At 25.4% G+C, this 22234-nt stretch overlaps 6 protein-coding genes across 6 annotated transcripts; 3 read left to right on the top strand and 3 right to left on the bottom strand.

The window, feature by feature from the left end:
- Positions 1 to 2215: 2215 nt before the first annotated feature.
- OCT59_016173 (uncharacterized protein) lies at positions 2216 to 4022 on the top strand (the record flags this gene model as incomplete). Its single annotated transcript, XM_066132295.1, has 7 exons — positions 2216 to 2218; positions 2436 to 2443; positions 2567 to 2783; positions 2862 to 2877; positions 3418 to 3708; positions 3789 to 3917; positions 4000 to 4022. The coding sequence occupies 7 exons, from the start codon at positions 2216 to 2218 to the stop codon at positions 4020 to 4022; spliced, it is 687 nt and encodes a 228-aa protein (XP_066003293.1).
- A 753-nt stretch (positions 4023 to 4775) lies between these two features.
- On the bottom strand, positions 4776 to 5809 carry OCT59_016172 (uncharacterized protein; the record flags this gene model as incomplete). The annotated part of the gene is made up of 6 exons (XM_066132294.1): positions 4776 to 4833; positions 4921 to 4950; positions 5026 to 5056; positions 5145 to 5174; positions 5266 to 5317; positions 5789 to 5809. 6 exons carry the CDS (start codon positions 5807 to 5809, stop codon positions 4776 to 4778), a joined length of 222 nt encoding a protein of 73 aa, XP_066003292.1.
- Positions 5810 to 6062: 253 nt separating this feature from the next.
- On the top strand, positions 6063 to 8148 carry OCT59_016171 (uncharacterized protein; the record flags this gene model as incomplete). Its single annotated transcript, XM_066132293.1, has 3 exons — positions 6063 to 6537; positions 6964 to 7278; positions 7475 to 8148. The coding sequence occupies 3 exons, from the start codon at positions 6063 to 6065 to the stop codon at positions 8146 to 8148; spliced, it is 1464 nt and encodes a 487-aa protein (XP_066003291.1).
- A 6189-nt stretch (positions 8149 to 14337) lies between these two features.
- OCT59_016170 (uncharacterized protein) lies at positions 14338 to 15736 on the bottom strand. Its single transcript, XM_066132292.1, has one exon. It carries the CDS (start codon positions 15530 to 15532, stop codon positions 14549 to 14551), a length of 984 nt encoding a protein of 327 aa, XP_066003290.1. The 5' UTR covers positions 15533 to 15736; the 3' UTR covers positions 14338 to 14548.
- A 990-nt stretch (positions 15737 to 16726) lies between these two features.
- On the bottom strand, positions 16727 to 17962 carry OCT59_016169 (uncharacterized protein; the record flags this gene model as incomplete). The annotated part of the gene is made up of 1 exon (XM_066132291.1): positions 16727 to 17962. The coding sequence occupies one exon, from the start codon at positions 17960 to 17962 to the stop codon at positions 16727 to 16729; it is 1236 nt and encodes a 411-aa protein (XP_066003289.1).
- Positions 17963 to 20144: 2182 nt separating this feature from the next.
- On the top strand, positions 20145 to 21489 carry OCT59_016168 (uncharacterized protein; the record flags this gene model as incomplete). The annotated part of the gene is made up of 4 exons (XM_066132290.1): positions 20145 to 20199; positions 20312 to 20586; positions 20650 to 21060; positions 21135 to 21489. 4 exons carry the CDS (start codon positions 20145 to 20147, stop codon positions 21483 to 21485), a joined length of 1092 nt encoding a protein of 363 aa, XP_066003288.1. The 3' UTR covers positions 21486 to 21489.
- Between the last annotated feature and the right edge of the window lie 745 nt (positions 21490 to 22234).

Here is a 22234-nt window from a genome sequence, read left to right as displayed (position 1 = left end):
TTTAATTTTATTATTACTTATTGTTATAATATTTACATATAATTTAAACTAACTAATTTCTTTATTTAAAAAATTATTTCATAGATGGTAAGTTATTTATTTAATTCTATTATTACTTATTGTTATAATATAATTTGAACTAATTTATTTCTTTATTTAAAAAATTATTTCATAGATAGTAAGTTATTTATTTAATTCTATTATTACTTATTGTTATAACTTATTATAATATTTACATAAAATTTAAACTAACTAATTCTTTATTTAAAAAATTATTTCATAGATGGTAAGTTATTCTATTATTATTTATAGTTATAATATTTACATATAATTTAAACTAACTAATTTCTTTATCTAAAAAATTATTTCATAGATGGTAAGTTATTTATTTAATTCTATTATTACTTATTGTTATATACTAATTAATTTCTTTATTTAAAAAATTATTAAATAATATAGAGAGTAAGTTATTTAATTCTATTATCACTTATTATTATAATATTTACATATAATTTAAATTAATTAATTTCTTTATTTAAATAATATAGCTCGTAAGTTTATTTTGTTATTATTTACATATAACTTAAACTAACTAATTTAAAAATTATTAAATAATATAGGGAGTAAGTTATTTATTTGATTCTATTATTACTTATTGTTATAATATTTACAAATAATTTAAACTAACTAATTTCTTTATTTAATAGATCGTAAGTTATAAGTTATTTATTTAATATTATTACAATCCTTACATATAATTTAAACTAACTAATTCCTTTATTTAAAAAATTATTAAATAATACAGTGTGTAAGTTATTTATTTAATTTTATTATTACTTATTGTTATAATATTTACAAATAATTTAAACTAACTAATCTCTAGATGGTAAGTTATTTATTTAATTTTATTATTACTTATTATTATAATATTTACATACAATTTAAACTAACTAATTTCTTTATTTAAAATATTATTAAATAATATAGAGAGTAAGTTATTTGTTTAATTCTATTATTACATATTGATATAATATTTACATAATTTAATCTAACTGATTTCTTTATTTAATAGATTGTAAGTTATAAGTTATTTATTTAATTCTATTATTATTTATTGTAATAATGTTTACATATAATTTAAACTATCTAATTTCTTTATTTAAAAAATTATTTGTAATTTCTTTTAGTTTGTAAGTTACTATAAGTTATTTATTTAATTCTATTAATACTTATTGTTATTGTTATAATATTTCTAATTTCTTTATTTAAAAATTATTAAATAATATAGGGTGTAAGTTATTTATTTAATTCTATTATTACTTATTGTTATAATATTTACATATAATTTAAACTATCTAATTTCTTTATTCAAAAAATTATTAAATAATATAGCCCGTAAGTTATTTTTTAATTTTATTATCACTTATTATTATAATATTTACATATAATTTAAACTAATTAATTTCTTTATTTAAAAAATTATTAAATAATATAGGGTGTAAGTTATTTATTTAATACTATTATTACCTATTTTTATAATATTTATATATAATTTAAATTAACTATTTCTTTATTTAAAAAATTATTAAATAATATAGGGTGTAAGTTATTTACTTAATTCTATTATTACTTACTGTTATAATATTTACATATAATTTAAACTAATTTATTTTTTTATTTAAAAAATTATTTGTAATTTCTTTTAGTTGGTAATTTATAAGTTATTTATTTATTTCCATTATTAATATTTATGTGTAATTTAAACTAACTAATTTCTTTATTTAAAAAATTATTAAATAATATAGGGTGTAAGTTATTTATTTAATTCTATTATTACTTGTTGTTATAATCTTTACATATAATTTAAACTAGCTAATTTCTTTAAATTATTAATAATATAGGGTGTAAGTTATTTATTTAATTCTATTATTACTTACTGTTATAATATTTACATATAATTTAAACTAACTAATTTCTTTATTTAAAAAATTATTTGTAATTTCTTTTAGTTGGTAAGTTATAAGTTATAAGTCATTTATTTATTCCATTATTAATATTTATGTGTAATTTAAACTAACTAATTTCTTTATTTTAAAAAATTATATCATAGCTGGTAAGTTAATATTTATTTAATTCTATTATTACTCATTGTCATAATAATATTTACATATAATTTAAACTAACTAATTTCCTTATTTAAAAATTTATTTCATAGATGGTAAGTTATTTATTTAATTCTATTATAATATTATTATTTGTTACTTATAATATTTACATATAATTTAAACTAATTTATTTCTTTATTTAAAAAATTATTTATGATCTAGCTTGTAAGTATCTCTATTTTTATATATTTTATATAATATTAATTTGTTAACTGAATTCTTTCATTTAAAAAATATCTGTTACTTTAGTTGGTAAGTTCTAAATTATAGGTTGTTATGTATTTATCCAAAAACTAAGTCTTAAATTACATTAAATTTCTATTTAAATTTTAGAGTAAGTAATAATTTATTTTAGTGTAAATTATAATACAATTTATAATTTTAATTATTTAAATTTATAGATTTGGGAAAAGTGGAAATACAATTATAGATGATTTTATTTTTCAAAAAAAATTAAGATGGTTTCCTTATAACAAATTTAAAAATGTTGAATACCTTAATGAAGGAGGATTTGGTACTATATATAAAGCTATTTGGTTAAAGAATAATGGAGGTGAAGAAGTAATTCTTAAATGTCACAAGAATTTAAATGAAAATTTAAATGAATTTTTAAAAGAAGTATGATAGTATATTATTTTCTATTTTTAATTTAAGTAAAATTTATTTATATTAATAAATTATTGTTATTTTTTATAGTGGGAATATCATACAAGTGTTTTAAGTTCAAACAATATTATAAACTTTTATGGATTCACAGAAGATCCAAATACATCAAAATATATGGTAGTAATGGATTATGCAAATAAGGGCAACTTAAGAGAAAATTTAACAAATATAGTTGAAAATAATTGGAATCAAAAATTATATATGTTGTATGAAATTATTTCTGGACTTAGTAAGATACATAAAAAAAATCTTATTCATTGTGATTTTCATGATGGTAATATTTTAAATCATAATGACAAGAATAAGGATAAATTTTATATTAGTGATTTAGGATTATGTCAACCTGTAAAATCATTTTTGAAAAAGTATGATATTTATGGTGTTATATCATTTATGGCTCCTGAAGTTTTAAGAGGCAAATCTTATACTCCAGCTAGTGATATATATAGTTTTTCTATGATTATGTGGGAGTTTACATCTGGGGTACCACCATTTAATAATAGAGCACATGATATTCAACTTAGTTTAAGTATTTGTAAAGGTGAACGTCCTGAAATTATTGAAAATACTCCACAATGTTATGTAGATTTAATGAAAAAATGTTGGAATGAAGATCCATTAAAAAGACCATCTTCTGAAGAAGTATTAAGAATTATTGAAAAATGGATTTTCAGATTTTATAAAGTCAGTGAAGAATTAAAAAGCAACATTATGGAATTTATAAATGCACCAATTGTGCATAACAACCTTGTTACTAAATCTCACCCTAAAGCATGTTATACAAGTCGCTTACTTGATTTTACTAGTAAAAAATTGAATGAAATTCTTGAAAGTGAAAATTTGAATGATTGTGCGATTAAAGATTTGAGAACATTAGGTATATACTATAATATATAAAATATTAATCTTGCAAATTATTTATATGAAATTAATTAATTTACTTAATTATTAAAACAGTTGAGAATACTAGTAAGTTGAATGAAATTCTTGAAGGTGAAGATTCGCAAGCTACTAGTGTAAAAGCAAATGAAATGCTAGTAAGTGAAGATATGAGTGATTATATAATTAAGGATTTGGGGTCATTGGGTATGTACTATGATATATAAAAGAAATTAATCTTGCAAATTATTTATGTGAAATTAATTTTATTTAATATTTAATTATTTAGATATTAAAACAGATGAAAATTAACTAATCATTGTTTGTTTTTAAAAAAATTTATAGTTTTTTTTAAGTGATATTTGATATTATGTATTCAAAAGAAATTGTTCTTTATTTTATTCTTTTTAGATTTATTTAAACACTAAGGCTAGAGTAGTAAAATATTTTACAAGTTTCTTAGTTTGTAATTTAAATAATTCTTTTTTTTTTAGTTTATATTCACTTTTTTTATTATACTTAGAATTATTTAAACACTAAGACTAGAGTAGTAAATATTTTACAAGTTTCTTAATTCATAATTTAAATAAATCTTTTTTTATATGATATAAATTATCAAAATAATAATATAAAACCATTTCCAATGATAATATACTAATGCATCAGTTATTTTTTTTTTCTTGATAAACCAAAGTCTTCTAACTTTATTCTATCTTAATATACAAGTACAAATAGTACAAATATACATGCTAAAATGCATATATATATTAATTTATGCTTGAAACACCAATTTTAAAGGTTAAATATACGGGAAAATGAGCCCATTCATTTTATGTTTGAAATCTAAATGTAAATTATTTGTTTATTAATATACTGTACTATTCTCAATTTCTCACTAATATGCATATAACCATTCTATTAGTTATTCATCTGTATAATCTACATCCTTATCTATCACGTAATAAGTAGTTTAAGTAGTTTTAATCTGAAAAACCCCTACACAATGGTCTATAGCAAATACATCAATGAATTCATGCGCTCCCAATTTTTGAAATGAGATAAGACCTACACTATCTTCTCTAACATCTGCAATCCAATGAATATACGCTTAACATATAAGTTACTTTGTTAAATTTGTAAAATTAATAAATTAAATTATTTCTTTTAAAAAAAAACAAAGTTTTGAAGTGTTGTTTAAAACGAAACTCACCTATCCAACGCCCAAGAATCAGAGCTGAACCTACAAAATAGAAAAAAAAACTAATAAATTTAATTTTTTTACAAAAAAGTTTTGAGCAAAATCTTCAAAACTCACCTATCCAAAGCCCAAGAACTGAAGCCGAAACCTACGAAATATAAAAAAAAACTTTAATAAATTATTTTGTTTTAAAAAAAAAAATAAAGTTTCAAAGTGTTATTCGAAATGAAACTCACCTATCCAACACCAAGAACTGGAGCCAAAACCTACAAAATAAAAGAAAAAAATAAAAATAAAAAAAAATAAAAAATAAAAATAATTTTTTTTAATAAAAAAATTTCAAAGTGAAAGCTTTACTGTAAATTGTAAAAACATTTTTTTGAAGTTTCGAAGCGAAACGAAACTTTATCTAAAACCTGTATCGAATTAAATATTTAAAAAAGATTATCACATATACACGTGATAATCTCAGAAATGATATTCAGAAAGTTATGTGTCAAAATTTTGGTCGAAGACCGAACTTTGGCTGAAATTTAGCCAAAAGTCACATGACCAAAATTTTTGATTTCGACTAGTGCAATAGAAATAAATAAACTATCGAAAAGCAGCAAATTGAAAAACAAAACAATTGCCAAATAAATCTTCAAATTCGTATGTATCTTTTAAATGTGTAATAAATAATTGATTTTATTAATATTTATACTGTTAACATTGTTAACATTAGAAAATAGACACCGCAGCAAACACTTTGTAGATCATCTCGTAGAAAGGAAAATGTCTAATTGAAGATAATAATTCAAGCAAAGTTAGCAAACCTGTCAAAAAATGACAATAAAAAGTCATAAATTTTACAATAGGAATTTACTATACGTAAATTGACCTTATTATGTAATGATTGCATTTCGCATTATGTTTAAACATGTTATTTGTACGTTAAGTTAGTTTATATTTACAATACAACTTACGAATATTTAATAATAGAAAAAAAAAAAACTCTTTCCCCTTTTTTTATTTTCGATAGTTTTCCGCAGTAATTTTGCACTAGTTCAATTTTTAGTTTATATCTGAAACGCCAAAGGGGGAGAGGCCCAAACGGGCGCCTCTGTCTTATACGAGGTTTTTAGTTCTCTTTATAACTTATATAATAAAGAAATATGACTTCTACACCCTATATCGAAATAGACTGGTCTTCCACTTCACAACATTCTTATCCTCAACTCGGTGAACCAACGTCACCTGAAAATGACTCAGAGAATATTTTACATAATACTGAGCCGCTGACAGTACTTTCTTCTAAGGATATTTTTTTCCTTGATATTGATGATATCTATCCTTTTACATACTCAACTCTTCACTTTGAAGATGATGAAATGGAAGAAACCTATGACAATGAAGATTACTTTCAACAACTACTAAATACTGCACTAAATGCTGAAATAGAAGAAGTCAGATTAGAAGGAAATAATATACCTTCAATTTCCAACACTCCTTTAACCCCAATACAGGACAATATTCCTTTATCGTCTCCGGATACTGTGCCTATCTCAGAAAATTTACCCAAAGACGGGAAAAAAACTACCTTGCTGGTCTCCCTAAAAAAATTCCACGTAACTACGCCAAAACAATCAGGTTTTAACAAGATTTATGAAATCCGCCGATCTAGGAGTTTCTTTTTTGAGCTTGCTGATTGCAATGAAAATACCAATGAAATTCATTTGAAGATACACACGAATGATTATCATATGAAAATGAAGCCGATTAGTTATAACAACACAAGTTTGTTCCCCAATGATAAATATCAAATCAGCTGCATGCTTACGCATTTTTTTGCCTTACAAAGAGTTATTCCACGTCGAATATAAGACAAATATTTTAATTTTCTACGCAACAAACTATTGGATAGAATTAAAATAATAAGATCACGTGTAACTAGTACCACCAATCAAAATTATTCTACAAAAACATTCTTCAATTTCACTTACAAGAAACGTCATTTTCATTTTGGCATTTATATTCCTTGCCCTCACATTAACAACCCTGAACATTTTCATAAAGACACACAATGTGGTATCCCTACTCCCTTTGTCATGTCACGACATAGAAGCGCATGCATAATTCATCAACGTACTTTTTCAAAAACACACATCTTCAAGAATATCAAAAAGAAACACGAACCAAAATCAGAACATATACCAACAGATTTCATTAATGACAAATCCTCTCACACCAATTTATTATATTACAGATGGCTTAATGGTAAATCAAAACGTATTACCTCTAGACGACTGGGTATTTCATATGATAGCAATATTCATGCTAGAGATCCTTCTACAACATTCAAACAGGGCAACAGACACATGTATCAAAAATGTTTGTCCAACTTCCAATACAATTTGTCTCCTAATTTATGGACGCAAAAAAGACAAAATATATGTTTCAAACGCACTTGCCGTTGTGTATTCAATAAAATGCGATTACCGCCTAATCGCAAGGCTAATAATCAGGACTATCTAGCGATAGCATGCAAATATCGCCTTCTATTTGTTGAAATCTCAATACATCAAAGTACCTGTTCGACATTTATTGTACAAACATTCTGACTCAATTCCAAATGCTGACGATTACCCGTTCTTGGTTCCTTATTTCACGATGGATTCAAATCATAAGAAACAAATCATGACAAAACTCACTCAAGCGTCATCATCTACCGGTCCTTCTGCACCACCTAATAATTATAATCCAATTCCAGATGTATTCATACCTAAAAAATATCGTGATATTATACCAAAGGATCTGATTTACATGAATGATCGTTATGTGACTCCTGGATCGAGAGAATGGTTTACTTATATGTACAACGTTGATGAATCTTATTATCCACCAGAGAGTAGGACCCCACGTTACAATGCTAAAGGGAAATATGTAGCAAGAACTCCAATATACCGTTCAGAAGTAGTAGAAAATTACGTACCATCACATATTGTAGAAAAATCTCAACTACGTAGGACTGAAAAATTGAAGGCGGACGCTTTAACAAAAGAGGCAGCATACCATGGAACTACTTCCAAGTATTACAATTCTCACGCTAATATCGTTAGATCTGTAACGAATGCATCAAATAGTTTTCACGAATGCATGCCTAAATATTTAGCCAAGAGACAACAAAACCATGAATTCGGTTTCAGTAACGCCACGTTGGATAAAAATCTTAATAAATTTCTCAAGAATAACAATATCTGAACTCAAGGGGCTGTACGATTTATTACACATCCGTATATTGATGTATCAGATGATACAGCAGAGGTCGAATATTGACCTAATAAACGTGATGATATTCATAACGAGAATCATTATTTCTCATTTCTGGATCATACAATGAAACGATTCCATCCTACACCAGCTTCTAATGATGACTCCCTGGTTACAGGACCTTCAAGTTCTAAACATCCTTAACATTTATATATTTATATATATTAGTATTCTTTATTTGGAGTACGATACCTTTATCCTTGTAGTATAAACTACATTTTAGTTCTTTTTATGTTATCATATGTATAACACAACTTAAAATAGTGTGAAACATTCCACCTCTTACAGTATTCACAGGCGGCAACCTTGGTTGAAAGGAAAATACGGATCTTAATTTTTTTATATTTTGATTGCATTTGATTTATTAGCGTAGTCCTACTTTATCAAATAGTACAGATCGAAGAGTGGGGTCCCGTAGGGGATGACGAACAAAGGTCTATACACATATATTAGTTTTAAGTCTTTTCGAACTCTTTCTTCTTTTATTTGTAATAGTCTGGGTTCCAACACTCTTTTAGTAATAAAATAAATAAATAAATAAAACCGAATATTTAATAATATATCAAATAAAATTATGTTTAAATTATAAACAAATAATGATTTTTCGAACAATATATGGTCAAATAACATTTTTTTACATACATTTTATGGAAATTGTGTTTTCATAGGAAGCAGATCACAACATCTTACCCGAATATTTGGAAAATAAAAAATGAATTTGGTAATTGAAAATAAATTTAGTAATATTTTCCAAATTTTTGGGTGATATTGGGATGTAGGATAACATTCATGTTTATCTGAATAAATATACAAAAATTTTTTAATGCAAAAAGCTGGAGATAGAAATCATAAATTGGTTAATAAGCTATTTAATTCTTAATTCTTTGAATTTACAATACAGTATTATTTACAAATTGAAATTTGATTTCATTATATCACATCCATTATTCATTTGTAATTTATATTCGTCCAAAAATTGTTTAGAATTTGTCCGAAATTTTGTACCTAGAATCCTATTTTATTATGTCACATTATTCACAAAGAAAATGTTACTTATTGTTACTTCCAATTAAATTATTTTTACACAAAGTTAAATAAAAATAAAATTATTTAATAACAAAGTATTATAAAATTTATTTCATTTTTCTGTAATGGATTTGTGGTAGATTTGTAGTGTTTTCAATAGTATTTTCGTATTATTTTTTGTGATATACTAGGTAAATTTGTGGTGTATTATTTTCATGATATTTTTATAGTGAATATATAGCGGATTTATGGCAGATTTGTGATTATTTTAAATCATGTGTCTGGCGTACACCATTTAAAAATTTGAGATTAACCCCTATTGCTTATATTAAAAGAACGTTTCGAATTTTTTTACATAAAAAAAATTCGTTCCAGTTGATTTATATACTTTTTTTAACCCATTTTTTAATTTTCTTTTTTTTATGGTTTTTTTTTTTTTGTAAATATTTTTTGATTTTTTTTTTACGTTAAAAATTTTTTTTTATGATTTTTTAAACCGTTATATTATTTTTTAAATAATTTTATCATTATAACTAAATTTTATTTTTTATTAGGAACGCCGAATTTCTTTCTTCTCCAAAATCCTGGAAACTTTGACGAACCTGGAAGGTATATTACAATAATTCTGTATATTTTATATACGGATCCATTTTTAAAAAACCAATATATACGGAATATACACCTGAATTTTCAATTATATTGCACATTTTTTACATAAAAAATTATAAATTTAGTCTAAGGTACTCATATCATTCAACTTGTGAATTTAATGTGTTTAACAAAACTAGCTCTGATCAGTGGTAGGATGCCGATTGGATAAATTTATAAAAATAAAATAAAAAGAAATGTTTTATGTGTTTCGAAACGAAAATTACCATTTAGCTAAAATCGAAGCTGATATCCTAATCCAAAAGCTTAAAAGCCTACAAAAAAAGGAAATAAACGTTAGATAACGTTTCAATTAAAGAAAAAATAAAGTTTCGTAATTTTATGAAACTTACCAACCTTAATATTCCGATCCCAAAGCTTGAACCTACAGGAAAAGAAATGAAAAAAAATGTTAAAAACGTTTCTAATAAAAAAAACCTCAAAAAATATTTCATAACAAAAGTTACAAAAAATCCTAGACCCAAAATTCCTGAAACTTACAAGAAAGAAAGGAGTGTTTAAAAATCAAAAAGGAAGTTTGAAGGCGGTTTGCTTCAAAGCTTACTGATATTATCATCCAGGAAGTCTAGGAAGTCCAAGGAATCAGAATCTACAAATAAAGGAGGGATTCCTGGCAATGCAGAGAATATATTACATACAAATGAGAATAGTTACCTTTCCACCAGGTACAGTAATAAGAGCAAGTGTTAACGCTGGGATGCACAGATAATTCCTGCTCGTAGAATAAATTCTTAAAGAAAGTTTTGAACCAATACGATCCAAAAGTCCAAATCCGCAAAAATTTTTAGTAAAAAAAAAAATTAAAAAATGTTCTAAAAAAGTTTGAAGCGAAACACTTCAACTTATTATCTTATAATCCAAGAAGTCCAGGTATCTATAAGAAAAGGTAAATGAAGAAGATTTAATTAAAAAAAAATTTTAAAAAAAAAATAATAAATTTTGAAAAAGTTTCGAAGCAAAATGCTTTGAAACTTACCAACCTGATCCTGAAAGTTCAAATCCACCAATACAGTATCTGTAAAAAAAAAAAGTTTTAAAAAAAGGTTTGAAGCGTTTCGCTTCGAAACTTACCATCCTATCATCCAGGAAGTCCAAGTATTTACATAAAAAAAGACAATCAAAAAAAATTTAAAAAAAAGAAATTTCAAAGAGAAACTCGTGATAAAAATTTTTTTTTCCTTGTTATACATTTTATACTTTTGATGAATCACAGGAACCGATCAGTCAAAATTTTACTGAATAAGTTTACCACATTACATCATTATTAATGACACCGATTTTTAATTTTTATGGCAAGTATGAAATTTTGCGTCAGTTCTTTAATGCTACGTTAGTAGGAACGGTAATAACTTTTTTTTTTATTTAATTGTAAACATATTACAAATGTTACATATTTCTTCTATGCTAAATAGTTAATTATATTTATTTTAATTACCAGTATTTATCTTATGTATATATACAGTGTATATATATATGATCAGACAAACTACTAAAAAATCTGTTAAAAATACGCATTTTAATAATCTAAAAATCTTCAGATTGTACGCAGATCAATACCTAACCCCGTAAAATTTCAAAAATAGTTACTAAGTAAAAATACACTGAAATAGCATTTTTTTTTTTTTTTTTTATCAATAGAAGATGCTGCTATTTTGCATTATTTTTAGACTTTCGTTTTATAATAATTTTATTTTATTACTATTGTCCGTACTGCAAGTAGTAGGAGTTGGATTAATCACATTGAGCTTTTTTTAAATATTGCTATTAAAAATTTTTTTTTTTATATTTTAAAGAATGAAATTGATGATAGCGTAACCATGATTCATTTTCAGTTTCACTACAAAATATTTCTTTAAAAAAAATTTTTTTTACATTCAATGGGAAGCATAAAATCTTTTTTTTATTATTATTATTCTTTGGTTTGATGGTTTCATGAAGATTTCAGGTTTAACTACACAATTAAACTTAGGAATATGTTCCAAAGACATCAAAACTCACATTTAGATAATAAACTTTGGAAATAGTATAATTTATATAAAATTATAAAGCTAAATAAAAGAATAAATAACAATACCAGATATATATACTAGGAAATTTGAAACTTTGAGCGTAGATTTTAGCTGGATCAGTCCTTTAACGGGAAACAAATTTTCTTAAAAAAATTTTGGGTAGATGGTATATTCAAAGTTAAAACTTCAAAAAATGGTGCGATTTTTAAAATTTCTATTCTTTTTTTCATACATAGATAAATATCATTTTCTTGTTGCTTAAAATTTTAACAGAATACTATTTTATAATAATATATCAGAAAATTGAGTAAATCTCAAAAATTTTCAGAACAATTCATATATATTTTTTATTTAATATTTTTTATAATTATATAACTTGAATCTTTTCGTTTTAAATTAGAAGATAAAACAATATTTTCAATAAAATAAAAAGCTTGTAATGTATTTACTGTATATCGATGTTAGTTCTTAACCAAAAGTTTGGCCAATTTTTCTAAATTTATTTATTTAATTACTAGATTTATTTTTTAATTACCAAATTCATTTTTTATTTTCAACATATTCGGTAAGATGTTGCAAAAGGAAATTTTATTGCGGACTTTTGATATAGAACGGATCACGTTTATTGATCACGTGTATCGCATTTTATTGGAGACTGTCCCGTGCATGCCAATACTAATTCGGCCCGAATTATAACCGATCAACATACAGTCTTTTATTGATCTTCCGTAATTTTCTTTTATCAAAAAAATAAGCATTCCAATTTATTATAAATCATTGATTGACCACTGATTCTGGTTTCTTCCATACCCCATTTTTATTAAATTAATATCATCGGACATAGTAATTTGCGGTCGCAATAATTCAGCTAGCCTGATGTATCACGATTAGTTTCGTGTTAAAAATCAATGTTGATGAAGCTGACAAAGGAGAATGCAACACTCCATACAGAAGTGCTCGGTATGATTTAATGACAAAATACTGTTTTTCTGGCCTATAATAAATTTTTTTTTTCAATTGAAATCATATGATAAAAATATTAACAAATCAAAATCAATGACAAATGATTAGCCAAATGCTTTACAGGCAGAAAGTAATGTGACATAAGTAATACAAACCACTAATTTATTGAATATCACGAGTATTTTTTCGCACAAGTTGTCATGTATAATTTTATTTCGCACGAGTAATTTTTTTCGATGCAATAACACGGTAAGTCATATTATTAGCAAAAAATAAGAGATATCACTTCATATTATAATGGGATAGAAACTTGATAGTAAGTTTTTAAAAAATTAAGATAAATTGCATTGAAATTGAATTGTTTTTTTTTCTATTTCTTTGGTTAGTTTGAGTTTAAATTTTTATTATTTTTAAAATGATAAATACTACTAAAAATAACAAATAAAGCGAAATCATTGATAAACGAATGAGATTTTGATGGTTATATATAATGAAATCTGTTAAGTTTATATATTTATTGAATCACTGTGTCATTATGTGGCACATGACAACAATTCTTTCGTATTATTGGATACTGTATCATGAATGATATCTTGTTATAAAATGAAAGTGCAATAAAAAATTATTTATTAACTATTTTAAGATTTATTGTGAAGTTTTATTATTTGATACTAAACATTAACGCCAATAAAAATTGTTTACTAATTATTTCAAAATAAGCAATCTAAGATTTATATTATAATAATATATATTTATTGGATGGGGAATATCGGTCCTCGACCGATATCTCTATTCCCCCATCCAATAACTATCTAATAAAACGTAACATACCGAATATGAATAAAATAGTACGTATCATAAGATACCGGATATACAGTAATCTGTTATTATAATAGATGTAAATTTAATTTTGATTATAAAAAAATGCAAGAAAATTGTGCAATGACGGCTAGGTAATGAACGAAGGAGTTCAAAAATTTTTATTAGTTTATTTATATTGCAAATTATTTTAACATTCATTTATAAATTAGGAAAACAAGGTCTGATATTATGATACAAAATGTCGATAATACCCGAATGGTATACTTTGATTCAAATTTATCATCATTTGAAAGAAAAATTCTTTGTTTCATAAAGAAATTTATTTTTAGAACGATAATCTTTAATCTACCATTAGTATCACCTAAAAATCTTGAAACAAATTGAAAAGTCCCGGAAATTTACTCCGCCATGATAATAATTCGGCTATTCGGTTATTAGAGTTAATACGGCAAATAACAGTTAGATCAATATCAATAAAATATCAGTATATTAAAATATCAGTATACGTTAAATTGTATAATAGATTTTGTCTGAGAATATTTTATGATTATTAATGATGGAAAAACGAAAAAAAAAAGAAATTCTGATAATGATTTTTAGAGTAAACACATGATTGAATTATTTCAAAAATCAATAATTATTTTATTTTTATTTTATGTTTCTTACAAAAATGTGTCTTACATAAATTAAATATGTACGCGCAATAACTATCTTAAATAAAATCATCATTAATAAATTTAATAATTCATTAATAAATTTTTTTTTACGATAATTTCTCAGTTTAATTTAATAATCACAAAGAAAATCATCTCTTTTAATATGAAAATTTACGTGAAATTTGATTAAACATAAATTTCCGTAATAATTCCAGCTTCCAAATGTCCTTGATCAGCAGCTTTTTTAAACCATTTTATAGCTTCTTCGGCATTTTTTCGTTTAACTCCTTCTCCTTTAGCATACATTCGTCCAAGAATAAATTGAGCATCTGGATGACCATTTTCGGCAGCTCTTCTAATCCATTTCGATGCTTTTTTATTACTTTGATGAATTCCTTCACCATTAAAATACATTCTACTAACAATGAATTGTGCATTAACTTCATTTTGTTCAGCAGCTTTCTCAAACCATTTAAAAGCTTCATTAACATTTTTATTGCCACCTTTTCCTTCATATAATAGGTGGCCAACTATTAATTGAGCATTGACATCACCTTGCTCAGCTGCCATATGAAACCAATGGAAAGCTCTTGCATCCTTTTTCTTTATGTTAACACCAACTCCATCAAAGCATAATTGTCCCATAAGTATTTGGGCATTGACATTACCGTTCTCTGCTGATTTTGTAAGCCATTTCAAAGCTTCGTTAATATTTTTTTTAACTCCCTCCCCATCAAGGTACATTAAACCAAGAATAAGTTGAGCTTCATCTCCACCATCTGAAGCTTCTTGCTTAATTATATTAATATCAAAAAAAGTATTTTCTAATTCTTTTTCTAATTCGTCAGATGATTTGAGAATTACCAAATAAAAACCATTACATTGTATATAACTATCGATTAAATGATCGATTGTAATATCTGACATCCATTTTGGAAAAGTCTTGTAAAGTATTGCACGTTCTCCGTTTGAATTCGTATGATTTCCTCTTCCTGTTATAAATCTTACACGAGTTATATTTGAAGAATGATATTTTTGAATAGTATTTATTACAATATTTTTTGCGGATTGGTAATTATGGTCGTGAAGATCAATCGTAGGAACGTAATTTTGGTCAGATTCCTCACATTCTTTAAATTGTTTAGTAGGTTCAGTCAAGACGGGCGACATTGTTAATAATAATAATAATAAGAAATAAATAAATAATTTTATGGGTTATGAATTTTTTTTTTAAGGAGGTCTTTTTTGAAATTATTATTTTTTTTTTAAAATTTTTTTTTTTTTTTTTTTGTCGAAAAAAAAATATATCTATATATAATGTGAGGAAAATAAAAGAGCAAGGGTGAAGAAAAAATTATTCCAGATAATTTTCTTGAAAAATTAGTTCTTACGACACATTGTTGGTATTTATATAAGATTCGAACTAATGAAAACGTCATCTTCTTGGATCCGAAAGAAGAAAGAAAAACTTTGTTTAAAGTTTATCGTAATTAAATTTATATTCATGTAATATAAATATAATTTATAACATGGAATCATTGGAATATAGAGTAAAAAAGTTATTTTTTTTTAAATAAAGAAATAATTGAACGTTTTAAAATTTTTTTTTTAATATTGTTCCTTAAGCTCCTTATCTCCCTGTCTTTGTTATGGTAATTTGAATAACATAGAATGATAAACAAATACTCGTATTGGAAATTTATTATGTCTCGATTTAGTTAGATCAACTTATATTTGCTAGTATTTGCTAATTTGAGTAGCTAAAGAGCGATCAACAGTTTTACAAAGTTTGATTAACTGCATCAAATGAAACGCAAAAGAAAAAAAAAATTAATAATATAGTAAATTATTTATAAATATGTTTAATAGCCGATAAGAATACGCCCAATTTCAAACAAATTTATTGTCTCTTGTTTCACTAAAAAAAATTAATGCATCCATATTATCACGGAATCTTAAATCATGAAGTCCGCTTTTTAAATATTATATATATATATTTTTTTTTTAAGGAAACACATGTGGAATGTGAAGTATAGATTTGTAAAAGAAAAATCCATGATCTTCTTACATTAGGAGTTAGGAGTTAAAAGTTATTTCTATTATTATATAAATAGAGTTTAATTTGGCAGCAACACAATCATTCAAGCATTACCGATAAATGTCGATAAAACGTTATGCATGCAATTCGTACAATAATCATAATAATACAATAAGATTTTTTTAATTATTTTTGTGCATTTATTTATAGTTAGTTTTTTTATTTGTTCACTATTTGATTATCTAAATATTCTATATTTTTGTTCATTAGTTCTTATATGATAATTACAAATCGAATTTTCTATTCTATACATTCTATATAAAATTTTATCTTACTAAACTAATTTTCTTTTTTCTATATTGGCAAATTTCTTCACTTTTACTGAAATTATTACCGGAACAATTACTAGAATCATTAGTGGAATTACTACTGGAATTACTACTGGAATTACTACTGGAATTACTACTGGAATTATTACTGGAATTACTACCGGAATTATTACTACCGAAATTATTACTGGAATTAATACCGGAATTATCATTCCTAATTCTATCAATAAGAAATTGTGCTTTAACATGGTTATTTTTAGCAGCTTTTTCGAACCATTTAAAAGCTTCATTAATATTTTTTGTAACGCTTTTTCCTTCGTATAACATATGTCCAACTAATAGTTGAGCGTTAACGTCACCTTGTTCAGCAGCCATACAAAACCAATCAAAAGCTGTTACATTTTCTTTCTCTATATTAATTCCAATTCCAATTCCGTCTATATATAATTGTCCAACAAGTAATTGTGCATCAAGATTTCCGTTTTCAGCAGATTTTACTAACCATTTCAAAGCCTCTTGTACGTCTTTTTTAACCCCTTCACCATCAAGATACATTAATCCAAGGACACATTGAGCTTCAACGTCGTCCATTAGAGCTTTTTGTTTAATGAGGTCTACATTCAAAAATGAATCTATTCTTTCGCTTTCTAAGTGATCTGCCGATTTAAGACCTACGTAATAATATCCTTCATATCGTACGTAAAATTTAATCAAATGATTGATCGTAATATTCGAAATCCATTTTATAAAATTTTTATAAATTGACGTTTTCCCAGTTATAAATTTTATGACGAATATTTCTTGAGAATGAAATTCTTGAATCGTTTTTATTGTGATAATTTTTGCGTTTGGTAATCTACGAAGTTGCAAATCCACCGTAGGAACATCATTATGACAAGATTTAAGGAATACTAAATAATTCCCATTACCTTGTTCATAACTTTCGATCAAATGACTGATCGAGACGTCTGCCATCCAACTGGGAAAATTTTTAAAAAGGATCGCTCTCTCTCCACTCGAATTTATATGATTTCCTCTTCCTGTTATAAATCTTATACGAAATATCTCCGTAGAATGATATTCTTGAATTGTTTCGATTACGAGGTTCTTCGCGGATTCCAAATTACGATAATGCAGATCTACTGTGTGAATGTGTTTTGTGTGTTTTGAACAAGTTTCCTTACGTTTTTTATGATATAAAGTTTTTCCTGATCCTGATGAAAGAGGTATCATGGTTAATAAATATGTGAAGTTTTTTTTTTTTGCCAGAAAAAAAAAATTGTTTATTAATTTTTTTTTTGTTTTTATTTTGTTTTTGTTTTTTTTTTATTTTTTAATCAATTTTATATTTTGAAAGAATGAAGAAAATAAATTATCCTGATAATTTTTTTCTTAAGATTTCTACGAGAAAAAATTTGTCGTTTTTATAAACAACTTTCGAATAAAATTATCTTGCAGATACTACCTTAATATTAATCTTGATTCATATTAATTTTTTATTGGATACCAAATATTGAAAAGGGACTATCTTTATCCGCTGGTCCTTGTTATTAGTGGACAAGAATCGTTTATTTTTATATTCATTTCTATTTGTTCACTTGAAACATTAAAAAAGTAATAAATGAAGGGGACAAATTAATTTCGTAATATAGAATATAGTTTTTTATTAGAAAGTATTATGTCGGCAGCAAAAAAAAAAAAATGTAAGATGAAAATCGAATTATATGAAATAATTTACAAAGATTATATAATCAAATTTTGATTAAGCTTGATTAATATAATTCATTTAAATTATTAGGTGATAAACAAACACTTTGCAGATGAAATTTTTTTACTGACATTGTGATGCGTTGAAAGAAAGAAATAAAACGTTAGAAAATAATAAAATGTAGCTCCTTAAAAAAAAAAAAATGCTTTGATTTTATTCATAGAATTAATCCATTCGTTAATATACTGTATATCTTTATTTTTTTTTGATTTTATGACTAAGAATTATTAAAATTAGATAAATAATGAATTTATTTTTTAAATAATAATATTAAAATTTGTTGGTATTTTTATTTCCAAGTCCTAACGTTAAATATTGAAACGAACTTGTAATGATTCGTAACCATGTTGAAACGAAACTATTTTTACATATATTTTCTTTTATTAATTTTTAGTTGCAGTATCACAAGAATGATTGACAATTTGATGTGAATTTGATTCGACAATATATCGTAATCATGAGGTCCCTTAATGTAAGATCTTCAATTATTTACGATTACGCTGAACCTAACGCTTTCTATAAAATTATAAAATTTAAAAGTAATATTGTTTCGTCAAATTCAAGATCAGCGACCTCTGAATATTTTCTACTATTATTTTCTTATATTCTTTTTCTTTTTCTTTTTTTTTGTATGATTTGTTATAATAGGTACAGTACGTATTTACCTGTGCTTTTTGAATAGTAATCATAGTAATCGAGTCCTATTATGCAATTTGTCGATTTATATAACAAAATTTTCGTATTAAAAAAAAAAGTATTTTTAGTCGCGAGTATTATACGTAGAAGAATACGTCTCGTTTTTTATTTAATCGTCCCATAAAATTTCTTTATAAGACATTGAAGTGATATTGAGCATTCTTTTGGTTATAAGAAGCAATCTTTTTTTGAATTACGTTACAACGAAAATGTATGCTGAAATTTGTTCTTTAAAAAAGAGATACAGTCATTATAGTCAGTATATGATTTGCCTGATTATTTTGACTGTGAACGGATTTGTTTATTCTTAATTGTATAACAGTTTTGGAAATCAATAATGTAATTGTTGACTTATTGTTTTTTTCTGACCGATTGATGCAATCGAATATTTGTTTGATGATCGCTTCTAAGCCCTTATTGCTAATATCACGTGTTCCTCTTTGAGCATGTGATAATTGCAGACAATAATGTTGTTCGTCACAGATTTTGAAAAGAAGGGATTTTTTATCTTAACAACAATATATTTTTTTCTGGTTTTTTAGGAGTCACATTAATGGCTATACTTGATTAAGAATTTAATTTTTCTTTCTTCGTTTATTGGCATTGTTGACACAACGAATGATTCGATAATTTCTTTATTATGCTTTATTATGAAATTTAAAATGAGTTTTTGTAGTCATTTGATCATGCATTGCATATATAAAAATGTGTCCATTATTCGAGTTTTTTTTTTTTTTTTTTTTTTTTTGAGGAGTTTAGCCTTTTCAAGTTTTGTGGCTGTCACACAAATAATGGCGTTTGAAAGTTATATTTATATTTAACCGAACCGAAAGTATGATTTTCACGTGACTAATAATTAAATGATTTATAAAGTTTATTTTTAGGACGCTGATCATGGTCGTTCTCACACTTGAATTAATTAATTATCCGAAAATTTTAACGGATACAATCATGTCGAAAGAAGTGAATAGCTCTAATGACCAAGATACCGCAGAAAATGAAATAGGTAAATATCCCGGTATCAAATTATGATAATAATACCGGAATAAATAACTTGGGAGAAAATAGTTGTGATAATATCGAAGTAAATAATCAGGATATTAATATTAATACCATAGTAAGCAAGCTGGAAGTAAGCAATTTGGAAGAAAGCAATACTACACTCACATCAAGTAGTTGGGATGATGGCAACACCACAGTGAGAAAATTGGAAGAAAGTAATACCAAAGTCATAATAAGTGGTCGGATTACCTCAATTATTAATTGGGAAGAAAGTGATATTACAGGATTGGAACGGTGTAATATTAACAAATTAATAGACGCTTTCCTGGGATATAGATGGGAAAGCGAAAAAAGACACAAATGGGAAAAATACGAACTGGAGAAAAGACAAGTAGGTCGCTTTTAAATACAAAAAAAAAAAATTTACTACATTTCTTTGATATTTCTTTCTTAGATTATCGAAATCATCCGTCACCTAGCCTATAACAATAGTTATAGAGTACATGGTTATTGGATATGTCATCAATGGCAGTGCGGACATAGACCACAGCAGTGTCTATCGGTAAGGCAATGTGAAAATAAACATAAATATGTATACTATTGGAATGAGTGCAACCACAATCAAAAATGCCCAAATCGAACCGAATGTCGAAAAAAATACAACTTAAGGCAATGGCAACGCGAAAACTTTTGTCAACGCGAATGGCAAAAACAGTATGATCAGAAATTATTAAAGCAATACTTAGAAGCAATTCCAAAAAGATTCGAGTGGTTAGGTTTATTCATTCGGATTTGTGATAAACATAGGGACGATGGTGGAAATTTGATTTCGAGTTTCCTACTGTATAACTCTGAAAATTCGAATGTAGGTCAAATTATGAATACAAATATATCGTTTTTGAAATTCAAAAATGTCTATTAATATTTGCCTCTCAATAGGAAAATCCTGACATGGAAATAATTCGTCACCTAGTATGGAATGATAAGTATAGAGTATTTGGCAATTGGGGATGTTCAAGTTGCCGAAAGAGATGGAGAAGCGCTTATACTTGGATATCACTTCAAAAGTATATAGAGAAAACTCCAGGAAAGCGTTTAAATCGTTTTAATGACGATTATATCATACAGAAGTGCAAGAAAGAGGAATGTGGTGATGATGGCATTATTTTAGGTTATGAACATCTAGTACTATCGGAGGATGGTGTAGAACACAAAAGGCATTTATGTGCAAAGTGTCTGAATAATGAAACATGTTTGGAAAGTGGTACCTACTATGGAAAACAGAAATAATTGATCGATTTAAATGAGTTGTTCATAAGATGAAATTAAGGTAAATCTTGCTTATATTTGTTTTATTAAAAATAATTGTAAATAGTTTCTTTACCCAGAGTTCATCAAATTGGTTATCTTTGTTTCACCATTCCTTTTTTTTTACTTCTTTTCGGAAAAATTTGTAAAGGTCGTATGTACACATTCAGAAAGAAAAAGATATGGTAAAATAGATAAGATTTAGAAGTCATTGTTGAAAGAGGATTCAGTAAAACTCAGAGCAATAGCTCATGCAATTGTAATACATCACCACCTTTTCGTAGATAGTCGCTCTTAAAAGACCCTATGTTGCTCGAGATTATTCACTAAAAATATTTTTATGATGATTATAATTAAAATTTATTAGTTGATGATTAATTAAATTTATTCGTTGATGATTATAATTAAATTTTATTCGTTGATGATGATCCAGATATATACTCCATTGCTTCTAAAAAGTTATCTTTGGGCCACTTAGTTGAGGATCTTCAATAATTTGAAGAATTGATTCAGAGTCACTCTGATTCCATTCTTTAAAACGGTCATTAAGTAATGATAAAGATCTATTTCTAAATATTCCAGCAACTTCTACACGAAGCTCTATAGGCATCCGTGAAAAAATAATTCTTCAAACTTGTTGCATGTGATGATGAAATAAGCTGTTCAACGCGAGGACAAAAGTATTTAAGATCATCGCTCCACAAAGAAAGCTTCTACGGCGCATTTATCCC

This window comes from Rhizophagus irregularis, chromosome 24 (genome assembly GCF_026210795.1).
Source record: "Rhizophagus irregularis chromosome 24, complete sequence".
Taxonomy (NCBI): Eukaryota; Fungi; Glomeromycota; class Glomeromycetes; order Glomerales; family Glomeraceae; genus Rhizophagus; species Rhizophagus irregularis.
This window is presented reverse-complemented; position numbering and strand designations above follow the sequence as displayed.